This window comes from Giraffa tippelskirchi, chromosome 7, assembly GCF_054371585.1.
Source record: "Giraffa tippelskirchi isolate mGirTip1 chromosome 7, T2T-mGirTip1v1.2.pri, whole genome shotgun sequence".
NCBI lineage: Eukaryota > Metazoa > Chordata > Mammalia > Artiodactyla > Giraffidae > Giraffa > Giraffa tippelskirchi.
The window spans coordinates 15921620-15943335 of NC_137281.1; the positions used below are offsets into that span (position 1 = coordinate 15921620).

At 55.5% G+C, this 21716-nt stretch overlaps 1 protein-coding gene and 1 long non-coding RNA gene across 5 annotated transcripts; one reads left to right on the plus strand and one right to left on the minus strand.

The window, feature by feature from the left end:
• Nucleotides 1-11382: 11382 nt before the first annotated feature.
• On the plus strand, nt 11383-21551 carry LOC145512261 (uncharacterized). Its single transcript, XR_014058436.1, has 3 exons — nt 11383-12132; nt 12837-15770; nt 21265-21551. It is a non-coding gene; the product is annotated as an uncharacterized LOC145512261 (long non-coding RNA).
• LRFN3 (leucine rich repeat and fibronectin type III domain containing 3) lies at nt 11480-19168 on the minus strand. 4 transcript variants are annotated; one of them, XM_081505872.1, is made up of 4 exons: nt 18014-19168; nt 17802-17903; nt 15062-16498; nt 11480-12116 (listed from the first exon to the last, which is right to left on the minus strand). In XM_081505872.1, the coding sequence occupies exons 2-4, from the start codon at nt 17894-17896 to the stop codon at nt 11651-11653; spliced, it is 1998 nt and encodes a 665-aa protein (XP_081361998.1). In that variant the 5' UTR covers nt 17897-17903; nt 18014-19168; the 3' UTR covers nt 11480-11650. The 4 variants fall into 4 exon arrangements, with proteins under 4 accessions (XP_081361998.1, XP_081361997.1, XP_081362000.1 ...); XM_081505871.1 differs by having other exon boundaries at nt 15062-16501; XM_081505874.1 differs by lacking the exon at nt 17802-17903.
• Nucleotides 21552-21716: the final 165 nt, after the last annotated feature.

The window sequence follows — 21716 nt, forward strand, 5'->3', positions numbered from 1 at the left end:
TAAAACTCATCTTCCATGGAGGGGGCATGGTTCGATCCCTGGTTGGGGAGCTAGGATCCTATATGGTGCATATTGCGGCCAAAAAGTATAGATGTGTGGTAACCCAGAGGCACAGCAGTGCCCTCTGTGATGGCCCCCTGCCCATTACCAGAGACAGCTTCAATCTCTGATTTGGTCACAGACATTGTTTTGGACTCAGACACAGTTTCAAGTTCTGGTTTCCCCAGTCACAGCCTCTAAGCTTGGTTCAGTACTGCCACCACCTGGGACCCTGGCTTGGCCACTAAGGCAGTTGCTGACCCAGACCATGACACTGTCATTGGATCTGGACTCCGGGTCAGCTACGAGCATCAGCAGGGACACTGGTGCAGGTGTCGATTCAACCACAGGTACAGATTCAGGCCAGGGTCTTTTCACAGCCCCTTGGCAAACCCCAGCTGCGGCCACAGGTAAAAGCCTTGGTTCAGTTTCAGGTGTGCTTTCTGATCCTGGATTGGCCGATACCATAGTTTGAGAGCTGGACACTGCTTTGGAGTCCCTCAGAGGTACCATTTTGGAACTGGACATGGTCTTGGACTCAAACGTGGCTTGTGTGCTGGGCATACACAGTCTTGTGCTTTGCAAAGGTGACATGTGGTCCTGTTAAAGGAAGCGAAGTCATTACAGGAGACTGGGAACTGGAGCGGCATCATCAAGGAAGATGCTAGGAGGGAATGAGATTCCATGGGAGGGCCCACAGCTTCCTCAGTCAGAACATCTGGAGATGAGATGAGGAGAGGATGCAACAGAACTGAATCCTGACATTAATCTCATCCCTCCACATCCTAGGCACCCAGGGTCTCTGGTATTGAAGAGTCAGCATTCAGAAGCTAACAGGGTTCCCAGTATAAAATGAATTGAAGGACTTCCCTAGTGGTGCACTAGGGAATTCACCTGCCAATGCAGAGGACATGGGTTCGGTCCTTGGTCCGGGAAGATTCCACATGCCACAGAGCAACTAAGCCTGTGTGCCACAACTACTGAAGCCTGTATGCCTAGAGTTTGAGTGCCACAGTGAGAAGCCCACGCACTGTAACTAGAGTAGCCCCTGATTGCTGCAACTAGAGAAAGCCCTCTTGCAGCAACAAAGACCCAGTGCAGCCAAAAAAAAAAAAAAATCCAGGAAAAAATAAAATGAATTGGGGCCCATATCAGCCGAAAGAGAATGGTGGGGCTGAGGGACAATACAGAAACGATCAGCAAAGCCTGGGTATAGAATAGGACTTTGATGAGCTGGTGAACACAAACTTCATCTAAAAACAGCAGTGCGTATGTGCATGCTGTGCACATACAGCACATACAGTCAGTTGCGTCCGACTCTTTGCAACCCCGTGGACTGTAGACCTCCAGGGTCCTCTGTCCATGGGATTTTCCAGGCAAGAATACTGGCGTGGGTTGTCATTTCCTTCTCCTGGGGATCTTCCCAACTCAGGGATCAAACCTGGGTATCCTGCTTGGCTGGCAGATTCTTTACCACTGAGCCACCAGGGAAGCACAGAGACTGAATGGGAGCCCCTTATTCCAGGGTTTTGGGAAATCAGTCCCATAACATAATTTAGGACTATAGTCAGCGTCCAGTTTACACTGAGTCTGCGCGGAGGACTCACAGTTGGTGGCAACAGGCCTCTTCCCTAGTGGTCTGAGCAGATAGTAGGGTCACAGCTGCCACCTGTTCCATGTGCAGATTTGGGTGGTGATTTCTTGACTTCAACCTTCAACTGCTTCCTCTATAAAATAAGGATAATAAAAAGATCTGCCTCCACGGTAGCTATGAGGATTACATTTTTAAAACAAATGTTAGTCACTCAGTTGTGTGTGACTCTTTGTGACCCTATGGAGTGTATGTAGCCCGCCAGGCTCCTCTGTTCATGGAATTCTCCAGGCAAGAATACTGGAGTGGGTTGCCATTCCCTTCTTCAGAGGGTCCTCCCAACCCAGGGATTGTGCTCAGGTCCAGGAGGCGTGGAGCATCTCCAGACTGTGGCCTGCACAGCGCCGGGGTCCACAGGCCAGCTCCGTCCAGGTGAAGCCCTGGGCAGGGGCTTGGCTTTGGTCAGAATGCTGCTAGCGATGCGGCCCAGGACCGGAGGGGCTGAGGCTCCAGCGCAAGTTGAGCAGTGGCCGCGGGTTGGAAAGGCCTGGCAGCTCCACGGGCGCTAAGCTAGGCTGAACGCGCCCACTGGCAGCACAAGAGAAAAGAAAGGATCATAGAAGACGCCCCCGCCTCCGTCCCCCCCGGGCCGCGGCCCTGACCAGAAAAAGCACCTGCAGGCGGGCAGAGCGCAGCACAAGCGGGCCCCCCAGGTTCGCGTCAAAGCGCAGCCAGACCCCGGGGCGCACAGCCTGCCTCACCCTTTTGGCGCCGCCTCTCCTACAAGCGTCGGCCGCTGGTGCTGCCTGCCGCTAAGTACACGAGGTCTCGGTGCCAGGGTTCCGCCAGCACGAACGGAGGCACGGCGTAGACAGGACCTCAGAGACCCTGGGACAGCATTTTGGACACGTGGTTGCAGGCCTTATCTCCCGCATGCAGGACGGGATGAGTGGCCACCACGCCGGTGACCGACAGGTCTCCTGAGCTCTGCACATGCAATACCTGGAAAGGCTCAAGGTGTGCGAGGAGGGGCCGGCGCGTGCTCGACGCAGTCCAGCAGGACTGGCCCCGGAGGCGTGAGGCTCGGGCCACCGCGGCAAACTCCTCGTGCGGGTCGTGGGGCTGCGGCGACGGCGAGACCACCGAGGAGCGAGTACCCAGCAGGTGGCGCAACAGAGCCAGCGCCGGCTCCAGGGAGGCGTGCCCACCTGGGGTCACTACTGTCACTCCCACCGGCCTGGACGCCTCTAGGTTCACCTCGCCACCCACCGCCCTTCGAGGGCCCCGCAGCTACACAGTGAAACACAGGCGCGCCCACAGTGTCCACCGGCTGCGCCCTCACCAGCACTGTGGTCAGAGGCCCCTTGGACGGTGGCGACAGGTACAGCTGGAAACTGGGCTTCTCAGCATCAGTCCTCCAAGAAATCCTGATGTAGTAACATCCCTGGAAACCCACACATGCAGTCACAGGCCGGAGGGAACTGGGAGGGGACAGGAAGGAGTCAGTATAATCTGGTGGATTTCCAGGCCAAACACATAATGTTCTAATCCTGTCACCATCTAATCCCTGTCCATGTGAGCATGGGCAAGGTATTTCACTTCTTTGGCCCTCAGTTGCCTCATATGTAAGAGAGGGTGTTAGCCCAGGGATATGGGAAGATTACATGAGATAATGTATGTAAAGGTCGCAAAACAATGTCTGGTACATAAACATTAACTTAGAATAAAGTTGCTTCCACTGGGCGGTCATCCCAGAAAGGCCTGACTGGTCCCCTTCTCACAAGCAGTTTGGCCAAATCCCTTACTACAAACTCTGCCCAAATAGTCCTTTGCCCCATTTGGCCAGGGCCCTGCCCCTAAAAAGCTCCACTGTGGTCAATCCCCTGTCACAGAACTTGCCAGGCAGCCCAGGAGCCCCAACTGGCACTGCCAGTCCCCTGCTGCTGATCCAGACCCACCTTCTGTGTCTCCCATGGGTCACTCACCCCACAGGAAGCTCAGGGTGCCGCGGTATAGTGGGGCAGGTGAGAGGGCGCCCGTGGCTGGAGAGGGACTGGGTGGATCCTGGTTAGTCAGTGCAGTCTCTCTTGCCAGTCTCTGCCCTCCAGGCCTCCTACCGCAGACACAGAGGGGATGTAAGAGGAATCCCAGAGAAGAACGCAGGCCTTGGAGCCCAGGGAATAATGTAAGATGGGGGCTTACCTGCAAGGAGCTGGAATGAGGCCAGGCACATTGTGGGGGCATTTATGGTCCCAAATGCCTGGGCTTCCCTGGTGACTCAGATAGTAAAGAATCTGCCTGCAATGCAGGAGACTCAGGTTCAGTCCCTGGGTTGGGAAGATCCCCTGGAGAAGGAAATGGCAACCTGCTCCAGTATTCTTGCCTGGAGAATTCCATGGACAGAGGAGCTTGTGGGTTATGGTCCATGGGGTCTCAAAGAGTCAGACACGACTGAGCAACTAACACACATGTGCTTGGGCCTGGCCCTCAGCAGTCTCCCTGGGTCAGCACACTGAGGTCCCCATTAGCACTGGCTCCAGCCTGACCTGTTGCTGTTGATAGTAATGAGGCCTCATTATGTGGGCAGAGTCAAGGAAAAGGGGCAGATGGACAGAGAAGGGAGGGGAAAGGACAGGGAGGGGAGAGGGGGGAGACTGAGCTGAGCAGAGACACTGAAAGAGGGAGAGGAAAACATACAGGACAATTGCAGTGAGATGGAGAGATGGGTGTGGGGAGAGAGACAGGCAGAATCAGAGAGGTAGAGAGAGCTGAGTGGTGGAGAGATATGAAGACCCAAAGAGAGACAAGAAAGATATTCTTTCAGAGGGTCCTCAAGTGTGGAAGGAGTGGTTGTGTTTGGAAAGATGAAGTGTCCAAGTTTAAGACAGAAAATTACAAATCAGGGGATAGAAGTGGGCAAAACTAGAATACCATGGTTGGGACTTCCCTGGTGGTGCAGTGGTTAAGACTCTGCAATTACACTGCAGGGGGCATGGGTTCAACCCCTGGTCATGGAACTAGCATGCAGTACAGCCAAAAAAAAAAAAAAAGAGAGAGAGAGAGAGAATATCATGGTTCCTAAGAAAACAGGGTCAGGGTTCCTGAGCCTGCTGAGGAGTGAGGAAGGAGCGGCTTCAGGCTTGAACTTTTGGGATCTTGGAAAGGAGGGCACTGGGTGCCTGGACACCTGGATTCTGCAGAATAAGGGGCATGGAGACTGGATTTCCTGAGTCTGTGGGAGGAGGACCGGGGACCTGAACTCCTGGGGAAGGTGGAGGCGGGACTCCAGGTCGTGGAAGTGACTGGAGCAGGTGGGAGAGGGCAACACACGCCCCATGTGGAGGTCTGGAGGAGCTGATGGTGGAGCTCCCAAGGGAAGACAATGGCTTCCAGTCACTCCCATCCTCCTAGAATGTCCTGAGCCAGAGAACAGTGGAGCCTCACTGTCCATGGAGGATCTCGGAGGAAGGACAAGGCTGGGGCTCTAGACAGAGAGAAGCAAGGGACCTTGGATATAGTCTCCAGCCCCTCCGTTCTCCCAGGTCCAAGGAGCGTGCACCCCTAGCCTCTTTCCTCCCAGAACCCTTGCTTTGGGTGGGAGGAGGAGGGCGAGAATTCAAGAAGGAACCGACTTTCAGTAGCTTCATTTCTCACCTGCTTAAGATCCCTCCCGGGCTCTTCATCACAAGCTGAGGAGGTGAGGGAGGCTCCACCGAGGGCACAGGGAACAAAGTGAGGAGAGGTGTGGGAGTGTAAAGGTGAGGATCTTTCAGGGAGCAGTGACTTCCCTCCAGACTGAGGTGGGGAACATACATGCTAGAGATGGAGCTGGGCCTGGGAACAAGGGAGGGAGCAAGGCCTCTGCTGCCAGGCTGAGGAACTGGGACTCTGTCCCCTGGTCCCTGGAGAGCCATGGAAGGTTCTATGCAGAGGAGGGTGCATGGGTCACTCAGTCACGTCCAACTCTTTGTGACTCCATGGACTATAGCCCTCCAGGCTCCTCTGTCAGTGTGGATTCTCCAGGCAAGAATATTGGAATGGGACTGGAGTGGGTTGCCATTTCCTCCTCCAGGAGAATCTTCCTGACCCAGGGATCGAACCAGTGTCTCCTACATTGGCAGGTGGATTCTTTACCACTGAGCCACTTGGGAAACTCAGAGGAGGGTCGGGTTTGGCTTTAGGAAGATTTCCTGGACCAGAGGGTGAACCTGAGGCCAGAAGCCCAGGGGGAGGATGTACAGGGACCCACGTGAGTGAGGCCAGAGTTAGAACAGGGGGGGCCAGAGAACAGAGGAAGGTGGAGGGGGGGCGCTGCTCAGGAGGCTGAGTGGGGGTTGCCCTGAGACAGGACTCAGGAACAGGGGCAGTTTGAGGAAGAAGCTGAGGCCAGGGTGGGACCCAGTGGGTGTGAAGGGCCCCGGGGGGATGTTCGGGAAGCCAAGGAAAGCCAGGCCCAGGGTTCAGGGGAGGGGCCAGGGCCGGGACAGAGGTGTGGAGGCCCTCAGCAGAGAGGGAAAACAGAAGCTTTGGGGGGTGCTGGGGATGATGCGCCAGAAAGAGGTGAGTGGAGAAGCAGGAGGGCGGTGAGGACACAGCATTCAGGGCTGTGGATGAAGAGCAAGTTCCTAAAGGACTGATGTTTCATCCAGAGTCAAGTGTACCCCAGGGATTCTATACCGAGTTGAAGCCAGAATATACCCAGAATAAAGTCCTGTGATGTCACATTTTATACTCTTTAAGTCTCGTCAATTTTGCATTCACCTCCATCAGTTTACCCGTGTGAGTTCTCATATAAAATGATTTTCAAATACTTACCAGGAACACCCTTGAACCTACCCTTGTGTACTCCCCTTCCACCTTCAACAGTGAAAATGGGTTCAGCTTCTCTGGATTCAGCTGTGGAATCTCCCTGATCAGTTTTCCGGTACACCGGAGTGTCAGTCACCCATGCATTCAAGGCTCTTCCTAAGCCTGCCCACAGCTGTCAGTCTCAAGCCCTCCTAAGGCAAATGAGCCCCCGCCCCTGACCTTGTTCTTTGCTCTGTGCCCCTAGTCACCCTCCTCACCTTGGATCTTTCTAAAGTCCATGCCAGACCCTGCCCCTCCCATGGCTCCGGTGCCCCTGGCGTGCAGTCAGACTTCCTCAGCCTGGCAGCAGGCATCCACCCACTTCTTAAGTTTCCCTATCACCCTCCCCCTTCTCCCATTCTGTGCTCCAGCTACAGGAAACTTTGGCCAGCTCTCCAAGTGCCCATCCTCTCTCTTTGCTGCTTCTCTCTTGCATACAGTGTTCTTCGTTTTTGGGAGAACTCTCTTCTCTCAGCTTTCTCTGTATATCCTTCAAGTGTGTGGGGGTGGGGGTGGGGGTCCCAGTGCAAAATGAAAATGTGGAGTCCTTTGTTCAAAAATCATTAAGAATTTCACGATGGTGACAGAGGGGCATCAGCCAGCACGGGGTCCTTTTAAACAAGGGGCACTGGGCATCCATGCAGATCACACTGCCATGAAGCTGGCCCTGCCTTCAGGGAATCTTGGCCTCTCCCCACCTCCCATCTTAGGCTCAGTTCTGGGCTCCCAGAGTCTCCTGGGCTTAAACAGGCCCTAATCATTCTTACCTGTGCTTCTCTCATCCCAGCCTTGACCATTCTGGGCTGCCATTGTTTGGTGAGTGTTTATTTGCTCCACTGGACTTTAACTCTATGAGGGAAGGGTCTGGGGCTGTTGGTTACCACTCTGTTTCCAGTATTGCTGTGCATGAAAAAGTGAAAGTGTTAGTTGCCCAGTCATGTCTGACTCTTTGCCACCCCATGGACCGTAGCCTGCCAGGCTCCTCTGTCCACAGAATTTTCCAGGCAAGAATACTGGAGTGGGTAGCCATTCCCTTCTCCAGGGGAAATTTTCCTGACCCAGGGATTGAACCCGGGTCTCCTGCACTGCAGGCAGATTCTTTACCATCTGAGCCACCAGGGAGGCCCCTATCATTCTGCACAGGTCAGAGCAACACCGAGCATTGATACCTATCCTTGCTTTTGTGAGGTGTGATCAGGGAGGAACCATGCCCAAGTTTAGTCTAGGAAAGAAACACCCCCTTTCAGAGGACCCTTCATCTAATTCTCCCACATATGTGTCCAGGTAGCGTTGTGAAGTCTTGGCATTAGCTGAAGACTCTCATGGGATCACAGTTATGTCCAGACACTCAGGAACTGTGGGTTAGCCACACCCAGGATCTGGCAGGAGGCAGACAGGGGACAGAGTCCTGGTATCAGAACTACAGTGTCTTCAAGAAAATCCTCCAGAAGCCTGGAGCTTTGGTGCCAAGAAAGCCGGTCTCAAAAACGTGCAGGGGATCCTCCAAGCCAGATGGGGGACGGATAGTGGAAAGAGTAACACTCCCTGAGCTCAGAAAACTGGTGGACTCAGCTAGGCAATGTTGGACAAGCTGCATTTTAACTTTCAGCTACAGACACACGTGATCATTTGTCCAGAGTTGGATTGTTTCTGCATGGGGTTGGGGGATGGTCCACATATCTTGTTGGGGAGGCAGAAGGGGACCACGCTAGAGGAGCCAGCCTGCCCCCGCGTGCCTCCTCCCACCTCTCTACTTCTGCATGTGTGGGTGTGCGTCTGTCTCTGGGACTGAATTTCCACATCCCCCTCTCCCCTGCCCCACAAGCCACAGCCTGTCTTAGCACTTGAACCTGGAAGAGGTCCTTAATTCCTGTACTATAGAGAAGTCACCTTCTTCATCTAAAGGATGGATCCCAGGTATCAGAGACCGAGGCCCCACAACTCTTCTTCCCTAGTCTCTGCAGTCTTGCCTGAGAATGGTACAGCTGGACAGTGGTCCCCACTGTCCCCTTCTGTGTAGGGGATGGAGGCCTTGGGTGAGGTATTTCCGATCTCTCAATCCACTCACTTCAGCTCCCAACCTCATCTGGCCAGTTTTTCTGCCTGCACCATCGTGGTAGCCTCCTCCTTGGTCTCCCTGAGTCACCTTTGTCATGAACATGCAAACAGAAACCCCCCTGGATCTTCCTAGACATCAGGGAGGACTCTTCTCCTTACGGCTCAAAATCCTCCAATGACTTCTCATGCCACTGAGAATAAAATCCAGGATTCTCCCAGTTGCCCACAGGGTCCTTCATCATCTGCCCCCTTTCGGCTCTCCAGCCTAAACACAAGATCACTCTTTTTTTCCTCCCCTCCAACCCACGCCAGCCCTGCAGCCTCCTGCAGTTCTGTTTCATCTGTATGGAATATCCTTTCCACCCACTGAGTAGTTAGCTTGAGCATCTCAGCAGGTGTTACTTCCTCCAGGAAGCCTCCTCAAACTCTCTTCCTGGGTCAAGTCCCCTGGTTATAGGATCTCATGTTCCAAGGGTCTCTCCTGCGTGACCCACCTTGTCACCATACATGCTCTCTGCTTGCTTATTTGACGCTTGTTTCCCTCACCAAATGGTGAGATATGGGAGGGCAGGATGGGCCTATATTTGTTCAGTATCGAATCCCTTTTTGTTGCTGTTGTTTAGTTGCTAAGTCATGCCAGACTCTTTGTGACCCCATGAACTGTAGCCCCACAGTGCTCCTCTGTCCATGGGGTTCTCCAGGCAAGACTATTGGAGTGGGTTGCCATTTCCTCCTCTAGGGGAATCTTCTGGACCTAAGTATCGAACCTGTGTCTCCTGCATTGGCAGAGGGATTCTCTACCGCTGAGCCACCAGGGAAACCCTAGTACGTTGCATTCAGGGGGCACACATTAATTGTTCAAATTTTAAAAGGAAGGTTGCAGGATGGTAAGCTCTGGCTCCCCCTTATGGCAGCAAGTGGTATTTTGTAGCAGGCACTAGGTATCCACCCCATCCTCCCACTCCCTAGGTCCCTTTCCCCACAACACCTCACTCTCCCTGAAGGCGTCACCTGACCTCAGCCACTGAGGGTAACAACAAGAAGAAGGACCTCGTGATGCTGCTTGAGGACTTGGGGGATCAGGTCAGGTTCTTGGGACTCAGGCTGTTCCCTTGGTCAATGGAGGATCATTTCCAAGGCCTACACCGAACCAAGGAAGGTGTGCCAGGATCTAGGATGTTATTCCACGAGGACAAGTCATGTGCACCAGATCATGAGCATGGCCACTCCAGTCTTGGGTTCTCTTCATCAAACCCCTCACACAGCCGGGAAAAGAGACAGGACCCGAGTTCCCTCCATATCTTGCCTCTGGAGGTGATACCAGTGGTGGTCTGAGGTCAGGGAGCACTGGTCCTCCTACTGCTGATCCATTCCTGGGCCTCCAGTGACACTTCCAAGATCCTGGGTTTGGTCCTGCAAACCTCCAGGCCTGGTATCCAAGGGGAGGCCTAGGGCAGATCTAGACTGAATGAGGATAAACCCTGGAGAGACGTAGGGGCAGAAAGGCCCCGATCAACCTGAACCAGGCTCAGGGCCCACAGGATCACAGGGTCTACACTCCCTGTCTATAGTTTCTTACCTCCTACTGTCAAATCAGCTGGCTTTGGCAGCTGCCCGGCCAATCCCCTAACACGACTCTCGCTGAGGTCACTGCAGCCTTGAGATCATTAAACACAAGAGTCCTTGGCTCTGATTTGCCTGGTTTGCTTCACTCCATCCCTCCACCTGCTGCTGTTCAGTCTTTGTTTTTCAGTCCAGGTATTTATTTTCCCGTCCCTTAAATATGGAGAGTCTGATGACCTCTTGAGTCTGATGACCCATTCTCGCTGACAGAGCCCCCATTTCTTTCCCTAGCTCTGATCTTACAGTAGGGGTCTAGCAGCCTCCTGGCTGCTACCCCTTGATGGCATGCCCACCCTCTGGGGCCCCCACTCCCATATTCAACAAGTCCCAGTGGCATCGGTGGGACAGCGGTGAGCATGGCTGCCTTCCATGTCCACCAAGTCCCACACTGGCCTCAGTATCTTCCTCAAACCTGCCCCTTCTCCCTGGTCCTGTATCAGGGCAGATCCACTGTCCCTCCCCTGGTCAGAGCCCTGGGCCTTCCCCTGGACACTTCCCTCCCCCACAGCCCTTCAGCTCCAAAACCAATCCACTCAGCTTCCTCTTGTTCTCACCCACTCTCTGCTGCTTTCCCCCAGGCTGGCCCTGGTCCAGCCTTGTCCTCACCCACCCAGGTTCCTGCCCTGGTTTCCCCCAGGCTCCCAGCCTCAGTCTTTGTCTCTGATCCACCGTCCTGACAGCTAGAAGGATCTTCCTAAAACCCAAACCTGACCCTCTCCCTCCCTTGCATAGACTCCTCCGTGACTCCCAGTACTATCGGGCCAGAGTCTGAGTTCCTCAGCCTGAGGGTCCTGAACCCTGCGCATGCCTCCTGCCTCACTTCTACCGCAGCGCTGCCAGTGCCCAGAACGTCCTAAGCCCTTGCTTGTGTTGGCCCTCTGCCCGGAACACCTTTCCTTCTGCTCTTTTCCCGATTGTCTCCTTCAGATGTCATTCTCAGCTCACGTCTCCTTCACGAAGCCCCGCTCCCTGACCCCACCCTAGGCTGAGTCTGACACCGTTTTTTGGGCTCCTGCCGTCTCCGAGGCTTCTCTCCTCACCAGGTCTCTCATCGCTCTGAGATATCACTGTCTGAGGGGCAGGGCTGGGGGCTGCCTGGATCACCACAGCGTCACCCAGCACAGGGCAGGCCCAGAGAGGACACTCAGGGGAAGTCTGCAGGGTGAAGAGATGACTGTCCTCAGGCTCATCCGGGGACCTCAGACAGAAAGGGGCGGGGAGCGGGGTTCTCTCCCCAGTGGAGGCATCCGACTCCGGACCCCTGAAGAACCCCCACCCCCAACAGACAGAGACAAGGGCAAGGGCCCAGGCCCAAGCTTACAAAAATAGGACTTTCTTGTTGTGCCCTGGTGCCCCCGACACCCTCCCCGTCAGAGTTTTAAAAACCGTGAGCAATTTGGTGAGTCCGAGGCCAGGTCCCACGGGGTGTCTGGGTCCTGCCACCCCGCGGAGGTGGGGGGGCCCTTCTGGGCCGTAGAGGTGGGCGCGAAGCTAGGGTCCCGTGGGTTCGTGACTGGGCCCCCAGGGCTCACAGTCCAGCTGGACCACGGTGTGGGCCCTGGGTGCGGTGGGCTCAGGGGCCGGCGGGGCCGGCGTGGGGCCCAGGGCGCCGTTGGTCTGGGAGCACACGCTGCTGACAGGCGCGGAAGCCTTGGTCTTGCCGGGGGGTTGGCCGCCGTGCACCTTGTAGCGCATGAGCAACACGAAGATGAAGACCAGGACGGAGGCCACAATGACCCCACCCAGCGCGATGATCATGGTGCCGCCCAGGAAGGGTGCGTGCGGGGCCCCGCAGGGCCGCAGCGCCGGCTCAGTGGAGAAGCGGTTGCAGCCCACCGGCCGTGTGGCGGTCAGCCCCGTGGCGCCGTCCTCGTACACGGCGAGCACGCACAGATCGTAGGTGCGGCCTGACGCCAGGTCCGTCAACAGGAAGGAGCTGCTCTCGGCCGGGATCATTCTGGAGGGACAGGCAGGTGGGGGGTCAGGTCGCTGGCTGCCCGGCACCCACCCTGCACCCTGCCCTAACCTTCCAGTCTGGAAGATCCCCCCCCACCCCCTACCCGAGGCCACTGCCTCATTTCACCCTAGGCCCTGAGGTCCCTGTAACCACTGCCTGAATTCCCTTTGGTTTGATACCCTTTAGTCACCTGACATCCCTCCATTCTGTTAGTCAGTTTTACCCCAGTCCACCTTCTCATTTTCCTGCTGCTCAGATGTCCCTTTGATCTCCCTCTGGCCTCAGTGCCTAAATTCTCACCAGTGCCCGCTTCCCATCCACTCTGCTGCCCAGTTTGCCGTGAGCCCCACTGCCTCCCAAGTGTGGTTTCATTTTATATCCCGTTGCCTGGTTCCCCTCCTGCACTGCCACCCTTCCAGCATTTTCCCCGAGCCTGCAGCCCAAGTTGCCTCTAGCGTTACTGCCCAATTTTGTTCCACTCCCCTGCCTGACTTCCCTCTGGTCCCCCCACCCTCCTCTCCCCTAGCTCACTGCCTGAGTCCCCCAAGTCTATCACCCCATCTCCTGCCAGCCCACCACTGAGTTCCCTCCAGCCGGACATCTCTCCAACTCAGTGCCCAGTTTTGTTCTTTTTTTTTTTTTTTTTTGATGTGGACCATTTTAAAAGTCTTTACTGAATTCGTTACAATACTGTTTCTTTGTTTTGTTTTTTTGGCCCAGAGGCATGTGGGATCTCAGCTGGCAGACCAGGAATCTAACTTGCATCCCTTGCTTGGGAAGGTGAAGTCTTAACCACTGGACCGCCAGGGAAGAGGCTGCCTGGTACTCCTCTAACCTGATGCCCATTTCTTTCTACCATCCCCCCACCCCATCCAATTTCCCTCTAATCCCACCTCCGCATCTCCCTCTAGGCCTTCACCTAATTTCCCTGTGTCCCCCTGACTTTCCTCCATCCGGGGCTTGGTTGTACTTTCCCAGCTGCTTGACTTTCCTCTAGTGGAAAGCTAGAATTCTCTCTAATCTAACCGCCTGAATCCCCCATTGTGCTGATGCCCGATTTCCTTCTAACCTGCCAATGAAGGTCCCCCGAGCCCCGCTGCCGTATTATTACGGCTGTAGCCGTAGCCTGCTTGCCAGAGAGCTCTGTCATCTGACTCCGGTTTCATTAAACTGATGTGCCTCAGTCATCGCTGCTGAGTTCTTTTCCTCCCTGTTGCCTTATTTCGTTCCAGTTCTGTCTCCTGATTCTCTTTTATCTCTCTGGCCTGGTTTCAATTTATCCTTATCTTTCCCATTTCCTTTTATCTTTAGTACTCAATTTCACTATATTTCCTTTTGTAGCAGGGCGCACTGTTGGAGATTTAACTTGTTTTATAATCCCTGTTTTATTCTTCAGCGGCTTTAATGAGGGAACTCCGTGATTGTCTCTAGGAGGGTGACGACCTAGGAGGGCATTTGTCTCATCCTCCCTGCCCTGCCCAGCAAGGTGGATGGGACCTGTGTGCTTTTCAGGTGTGGGGCCTCTGTGGAATCGACTGAGGATGGCTGTCTTCGAAATGGAATGGAAAAAAGCTTGTTGGATTTCCAGGACTGAGAAAGAAATCAAGTGATTACCTTTGGAGGTTTTGGCTTGTGGGGAGGCAAAGGGAACCCAGATATTGGGTTTACAAGGCATGGACCCCAGACCTTGGGAGGCCCACTCCTCCGCAGCCGGGTGTCAGGGGCGGTACCCCTGGGCCAGCCTGACAGTGAGGACAGGGAACCGTCCCCAGCCATCCATGCAAGGCTGGACTTGGGTGAGACGTGTCAGCAGCACCTGGGTTACAGCCACCATCAGTGACCACATGTGGCCACAGCAGATGTTCCAGCCTTGCCTGGATGACTGTCATGGTAACCCACTCTTGGAGTGTGTAAGCCCCAGGTTTTGTTTGCAGCAAGAGAAGGGAGAAGGGAGTAGGGAGTCCCCAGCAATGGCAGACTGAACAGTCCTGTTCACCTAGCAGTGGTGGAGCTTGAACTAGCTTGAATTTGATTCGGAAAAAAAACCCCAAAAGCTGAGATGTCACCATGTTAGAACTCCAAACCTATGGAGCAGGTCACATTGTACAAACCCAAAGCTTAATCTCTATATAACTTCCTCCCCCATTTTCTTTTTAACTTCTGGTCTGAGTTCCTTTGCAGGCTTTCCAGGTGGCTCAGTGGGTAAAGAATCCACCTGCAATGCAGGAGATGTGGGTTCGAGCCCTGCATCGAGAAGATCCCTTGGAGGAGGGCATGGAAATCTATTCCAGTATTCTTTCCTGGAAAATCCCGTGGACAGAGGAGCCTGGCGGGCTACAGTCCATAGGGCTGCAAAGAGTCAGATATGACTGAAGTGATTAAGCATGCACTGAGCTCCTTTGCAGCTGAGCTGCCTCACTCCATTTTCCCCATGATCCCTGGACCCTCCTGCTTGATCTCTTTTTCTTCCTGCAGCCTGACTTGAATCTAGCTGTCATCTGGAAATACTTAGTTCTCTTTACTACTTAAATCTGCTCCTCTCCCTTCAACCTTGCCTCCCCGGCTGCCCAGTTAACCTTCTATTTTTTTTTTTTTTTTCTGGACACACCCTGCAGCAGGCAGGATCTATTTTAGTTCCCCAACCAGGGATGGAACCCATGCTCCATGCAGTGGAAGCACAGCATCCTAACCACTGGGCCACCAGGGAAGTCCTGATTATGTTTTATTCTTGGTGCCAGATTTCCTTTTTCTGTCTGTTAGTGTTTACTTTTGCTGCTTTCTTTTTACCACTGCTGCCACATTCCTTTTGCCTTCTCTGCCTGATCTCCTTTGTAACCCTGCAGCTTCACTTCCGGTGCTGCAGCCTGGGATATCAGTAGGTGTTCCTCCAGCCCTCCCTCCACCTTGCTCCCCGACCCGAGCTGCCCGCTGCCTGGACCCTGCACCTGTACACGAGGATGTCGTCGGCTGAGCTGTTGTACTGGATCTGGTACATGCGGATGCCCGGGATAGGCCGCTGATCTGGCCACTGGACGAGAGCCGCTGTGGCGCCATGCTCCGTCACCTGGACACCACGGTCAGTAGGGGGCCCGGCCTCAGCGGCCTTGGCAGAGGCGGAGGCAGAAGCAGCAGAGGGCGGGGTGAGGGCATCAGGCTCCCCGTCCCGCGGGGGGTCACAGCTGGTGCTGTTGGCTAGCTGAGGGGGCGGCGGGGGACCCACGGTCAGCTCAACAGCGGCCGTGGCCTCCCCAGCTGCGTTGGCCGCGATGCACGTGAAGATGCCGCCATCTCCCGGCTCGGTGACCAGCAGCTCCAGCGTCCCATTGGGGAAGGCGCGTGCGCGGCTGGAGTTGCCTAGCAGCCGGCCCTGGGGTGACACCCACCGCACGCGGGGCTCGGGGTCCCCCACCGCCCGGCAGCGCAGGGCTGCCGGCTGACCGGCAGGCACAGCCAGGGGTGGTGAGCGGTGGGTCACCACGGGGGGCTCACACACAAACTCCTCCTCGCCCACTGCCCAGAAGTAGCGGCCGCCCAGGGCCGGCGGGGAGGCGCAGGCCTCCAGGTCGTCCTCCCGCGCCAGCCGCCGCAGCCACACCAGCTCGCAGTTGCAGTGCAGGGGGTTGCCGCCGAAGGCCAGCACCAGGGCGGATGCGGGTGAGCCGCGGGGCCGGGCCAGCAGCGGCAGGCGGGAGAAGAGTGGGTCCGGCGGGATGGTGGTCAGGCGGTTGGAGGTCATGTCCAGCCGCGCCAGCTTGTGCAAGCGGGAAAAGGCGCCGGCGGGCACGGAAGCCAGCAGGTTGTGGTCGAGGCCCAGCGTGTTAACATTGCCCAGGCGGCCCAGCGCCTCCCAGGGCAGCTGCTCCAGGTTGTTGTAGGAGAGGTCGAGGTCCTCCAGCGTCTCGGCGCAGTCGTCCAGGGCCCCGGCCGCCAGGGCAGCCAGCTGGTTGTTGCTCAGGATGAGGTGGCGCAGGTTGACCAGGCCGCGAAGCTGCCCCTCGCCCAGCGAGGTCAGCCGGTTGCCATCCAGGTGCAGCGCGCGCAGGGCGCGCAGGTCTGCAAAGGCGCCGGCAGCCACGTGGCGGATAGTGTTGCGGGACAAGCTCAGGTGCAGCAGGCCCGTCATGTTGGCCAGGTCCCGGCGCCGCACGGTCGCGATGAAGTTGTCTGCCAGGCGCAGCTCGGCCGCCCGACGGTCCAGTGAGGGTGGCACGAACAGGAGGCCTGCCCCCGGGCACAGCACGCTTAGGGGCAGGGATTGTGTCTGGCAGCGGCAGCGCCGGGGACACGGGCTGGGTGAGGCTGGCTGGGGTGGAGATGAGGCGGGGGCCAGCGGCAGCAGGCAGAGGAGCAGCGGGAGGATGGCCATTGCGGGCAGGGGCGGCCTGCTGGGAAGAGGAGGGGGCGTTAGGGCAGGCTGAGGCCAGAAGAGGGGTGCTGGAGGGGGTCGGGGTGGTCTGAGACCGGAAGAGAGGGTCACAGTGGGCTGAGAGCAGAGAACTTGGTCAATGATGGTCAGAGGTGAGTGGTCAGACAGACCAGAAGCCAGAGAAGATGGTTAAAGACTCAGAGAGATGTGTCAGGAGGAAAGAGAGGGAAAAGAAATGAACAAAGAAAGTCAGAGGGAAGGGAGGTGATTAGAAATGAGACAGGCAGAGTACAGGAGCAGTGATCAGGGTGGGGAGAAGGTAAGCCAGAGAGCTTTAGATGTGGTCAAAGAGACATACCCAGAGATGGCCAAAGAGAGAAGAGGTGGTCAGGGCGGTGGGAATGATTAGAAGTAGCCAGACAGGACCAGACAAGAGAGGTGGTTAGAGATGGTCACGAAGATGAGGAGTGGCCAAAGAGAGGGGAAATGGCAGGGGTGGCCAGATCCAGGAGAGATGGTCAAAGATGGTCTGAAATGGTCAAAAGGCAGAGAGGTGGTCAGAGAGGGGAGGAGGGGACAGACTTATCAGAGACAGCTGGAGATGGGACAGCTGGTGAGATTGATGGGTGTGGAGAGAGGGCACCAGAGAGAGGAAAGGCAGTCAGAGATGTTAGAAATGATCAGAGAGCATCAATGAGCAAGAGAGACTGAGAGAAGAGAGGTGGCAGTAAGGGCCAGGATGGTCGGAGACTGGCAGTTGGAGTCAGGAGTGGGTAGAGGGCAAGAGAGACAGTGAAAGATGGTTAGACAGAGGAAGAGGTGGATAGAGGAAGTCAGAGAGGAGAGACAGAAGAACGGTAGAGAGAGATGGTGAAAGATGGTCAGAGACAGTCACGGGTCAAGGCTTAGAGTCAGGGGTAGACACGGGTAAGAGAGTGGCTGAAAGATGGTTAGAGAGAGGTACTACAGACAGAGATGTCAAGGGTGGTCATTGAGTGAAACAGTAGACAGAGGGGGCCGGAGAGAGATGCTGTGGACAGGGGTGTTAAAGACAATGATCAAAGACAGCAGTGGCAGACAGAAATGGTCACTGAGAGGAGTGGGGGCCAGAGGTAGCCAGGGAGAAGAGCCAGTGGACATAAGTGTCAAAGATGATCAGAGAGAGAAGAGGTGAATTGAGATGGTCAGTAAGAGGAAGAGATGGAGAAAGGAGACTGGAGAGTGGACCCGAGAGGCAGCTGGAGATGATCAAATAAGACAGAGGGTAGAAAGAAGCTGGAGAGCCCGGGTGGGGCGGGGGGAGGGGGGCAGTCACAGACCTGGAGATGCCATCAGCTGGGGATGAGGAGGTCAGAGAGGGGCAGGGCTGGCCAAATGTCCACAGTGTTCGAGGCAGACTCTTGTGAAGGGACATCTGTTCCCTGGGGAAATTCCAAGGATGCCCAGGGGGACATGGTCCTCCTTACCTCCATCCCCAGTGAGGAAGTTCCTCCCAGTCCCTCCCCACCACAGGATCTCCCAGTAGCCTTACCTGAGCTGGAAGCCGCCCCAGGGAGCAAGAATCCTCAAGCTCCGAGGGGTCAGGGGTCAGGGCTCTGGAGGGGGTGCCTGGTCATGCCTTCTCTGCTCCCAAAGCCTCTGTCGAGGAACTGTCTGTTGTGTCTCCGCTCAGATTTGTGGCCAAAGAGTCTCTAGACCTTGATACATAGGGTCTTAGATCTCCAAATATTGGGCCTCTTAAGGGCCCAGTTTTAGAGACCCAGGCCCCAATTTGGGTTGCCCAGAGTCACCGTCTCCCAGCTCCAGTCTTGGGATGCCAAACAGACAAATGGAGAGTTTAAGATCTGAGTCCCAAGCCCAATCTTGGGATTTGATGCTAGGGTTCTGGGTTTAGATACTGGGGCACTGAGTCAAGATTCGCCCCAAATTTCAGCACTCGGCTTAGCAGCAAGGATTTCAGGCCCAAACTCAGGTTTAGGCCCTTTGCAACGCCAGGGTTCAGATCTTGGACTCTGAGGCCTAAATTTCAGAGTTCGAGTCTCACATAGTGGGCTCCAGGGTGTAGAAATGAGAATCCAGTCCCAGATTTGAAGGTCCCAGGCATAGAACTCAGAGCTCAACTCCAAATATGGGGATTCAGATGCCAAATCTCGAGGCTCAGGCTCTAAATCTTGGGGTGCATATTCCAATTATTGGGGTTCCAGCTCCAAATCTTGGGGTTCCAGGGACTGATGTTGCTATTTCAGCCCCAAATACTGCTATTCAGGCTCCAGGTCTTGGGGTCCCAGCCCCAAATCAGGCTCCAAGGCTCAGGTTTCCAGATCTCTGGATCCAATCTCGGGGTGCAGGCTCCCCGATTTCGGGGTGCAGGTCCTGGTTGTGGGGCGGCGACGTCTCCACTCGCTTCGCGGGATGCAGCGGGGGCCGGTCTAGAGGGAGCGGGGCGGCTGCGGTAGGGGAGGGGGGCGGACAGGCAGCCCCAGGGGCCGGGGTGGGGCGAGGCCTGGGCGCGGACAGACGGACAGACAGGGACACGCGGGGTGGGGGCACCGCAGCACGGCCGGGACGCAGGGGGAGGGGCCGCGCTCAGAGACCCCTCCCCCGCCGGGGCCGGGGCGGGGGCCGGGCGGGGGCCGGGCAGGCGGGCCGGGTCCGGGCGCTCCCGCGGCCTCCTCGCCGGGAACCCAGGGCCGTGCGCGCGCCCGCGCTTAAAGGCGCAGGCCCCGCGCGCGCCCGCGCTTAAAGGTGTAGGCAGGTCCCCTCTCTCAAAGGCGCGCCCCTAGCCCCACCTTTCATGGAGTCGTCCTGGCTTTCCTTGGGAGAGAGAATCCTTGGATAAAGAGTCAGGAAGACAGAGAGGGACACAGAGACTGAAACCAAGAGACGCACAGAGATAGACAGAGACAGAAAGACAGGCAGGCTTAGATTGAGGGACAGAGAGAAGCAGAATCAGAGAGGCAGAGACAGAGAGATAGGAAAAGACATACATATTCAAGGAGAGATGGAGATACAGAGACAGTGAGAGACCCAGAAAGAAAAAGACGAGAGACAGTACAAGTTAGAGATAGACAAAGAGACACAGAGATAGTCAAAGAGACAGAGACTGAGGGAGAAAGACAGCGACAGACTGAGCTGGGCAACTCAGCTGTGAAGATGGGTATGTGTGTGTGTGTGTGTGTGTGTGTGCACATCTGTGTGTGTCCAGCTCTCATTCGCAGCCTTGAATGTGATTCTCCATCCCAGAGCCCTCTGCCCCCCAAGCCTGTTCCCTTCTGCCTTCCTGTCTCAGCATCACCTCTCTGGGATGTCCTTTAGGTGGAATTTCCTTGCTTGGGCCCTGTCTGTATCAAGCCTGATCTTTCAGGCCAGCGTGGAGACTCGGCTCTGTCCCAAGGCTCTTTGCACTGGCTGCAAGGGGAAAACTTGGCTCCAAGGCCCTGTGCCCTCTGGAAATAGAGCTAGATGTCAAGTCACACTGGCCAGATACATGGAGGAAGGAGAAGATAGGAATTGGAACAGAGGCAGGGGGCTGGCAAGGTTGACCCAGAAAAGTATATCCACTGCCTCCCCCTCTCCTCAACTCAGGTCCACTGCCCCGCAGAATATCCTACTAGAATCGTACTAACACATGACTCACCAGGAGTGGTGTCTGCCTGTTCTGATGCTCGCGGAGGATAGTGGAGGAGAGGATGGGAGGGGGATCCCACGTGTTTCCTGGCAGATGGTGTTGCGGGAAGAGGGATGTGGGCCGTGGTCTACAAGCCTGGCCTCGGGACTTGGTTATAGCAACCTGGGGGACCTAATCTTTTGGGAGCCCTGGTCCAAAGAGGACACACCCTTGGCTCATGGTCATTGCTCTACCCTGGGGGAACCTGATCACAAACCCTCCCCCCCACCCCAGGATCCCCCATCTGAGTAGAGGAGTAAAGTAACCCTGTTGGGGGCGGGGGCATGAATGCACATCCACCCTGGCATCACTAGCTCTGCTGAAGGTTTCAGAACAGACGTTTGGCTCCTTTCACTTGTGTGTATTGAAAAACTGCAGCTAAAATTAACTCAACTCTAGGGCCCGCCTTTCCTGATCATTAGCAAAGTTCATCAGTGCTCCTGGCCCAGTACAACAGATGCTGGTTTCTCAGACACTCAGGAAAGGGATGAGAAGTTTCAGAGATGCTACAGCAGTGGTGGAGGTAGAGGAAAATACCTGGAACGTGAAAGTGATCTTCCCGACCTAGGGATCAAACCAAGGTCCCTTGCATTGCAGGCGGATTCTTTACCAACTGAGCCACCAGGGAAGCCTGAAAATACCTGGAGACAATCCGAAACAGACTGGGATTAGAATTCAGTGGAACTGGCTGATTTGGGATGTGGCCCCGGGAAATGCGCAAGTGGGGAGGCAAAGAGTGAGACAGAGGAGGGACAAAGTTAATAGAAGGTGCTCACGAGGAGTAGGTTACCCTTTTGGGCAACTGGGGCAACTGATTCTGCTGGGGAACATTAAGAAACCTTATGGAACACATCAGAAGTGTTGTTCCTTCCCTTCCTTCCCTGATGCAGAGTTCAGAGGGCCTGGGGCATTTATCCACAGTCTTGCCTTCTTTGTTGATGACTGTTCCTTGGTGAGAGGGGGTGGTATTGAGAGCCATCTGAGATCAGAGGCTTGCATGATCTAGATCCGAGGTCCTCACACTTCAGCCTTATCAGAATCACCCAGAGGATGTGTTAACCAGAGATATTCAGGCCCCAGTTCTAGAGTTTCTGATTTGCATTTCTACCTTCCAGGCTGATGGTAACGCTGCTGGCCCAGGTACCATACTCCGAGAACCACTGGGCTAAGCCAGGAACATCTGCAATGTGTGTGGTCCTGGCCACCATACTGTGCCAAAACCTGGTGGATTGAGGGGACATAGCACCCCAAGTGCCTGCCAAAGAAGCTAACATGTTTAGAGACATAAAGAGAGACTTGGCAACAGAGAAAGGCAGAGGCAAAGATGCTGGTTCAACATTTACTTTGGATTTCTGGACATGGTTGTGCACTAGATGACACTGCAGTAAAAGTGCTACCAAGACAGTGTCAGGTCCTGCTTCACTGAGCTCACATTCTAAAAGGGAGAAGGACAGCCCGGGGTGTTCGGGGCTGGGATGGGAGAAGCTTGGGCTAGAAAGATTGGGACTGGCATGACAGAGTGGTCAGAGTACGACAGAAGCACAGGGCAAAATAATAAGGGCTTTGA

Coding starts and splice junctions, on each gene's coding strand:
- LRFN3 (XM_081505871.1), bottom strand. CDS start 17,896: ATGTCCCTTCACAAGAGTCTGCCTCGAACACTGTGGACATTTGGCCAG. Junction 16,502..17,801: donor CCAGCTGATGGCATCTCCAG/GTCTGTGACTGC, acceptor TCCTCTTCCCAG/CAGGCCGCCCCTGCCCGCAA. Junction 12,117..15,061: donor GACGACATCCTCGTGTACAG/GTGCAGGGTCCA, acceptor CTGTCCCTCCAG/AATGATCCCGGCCGAGAGCA.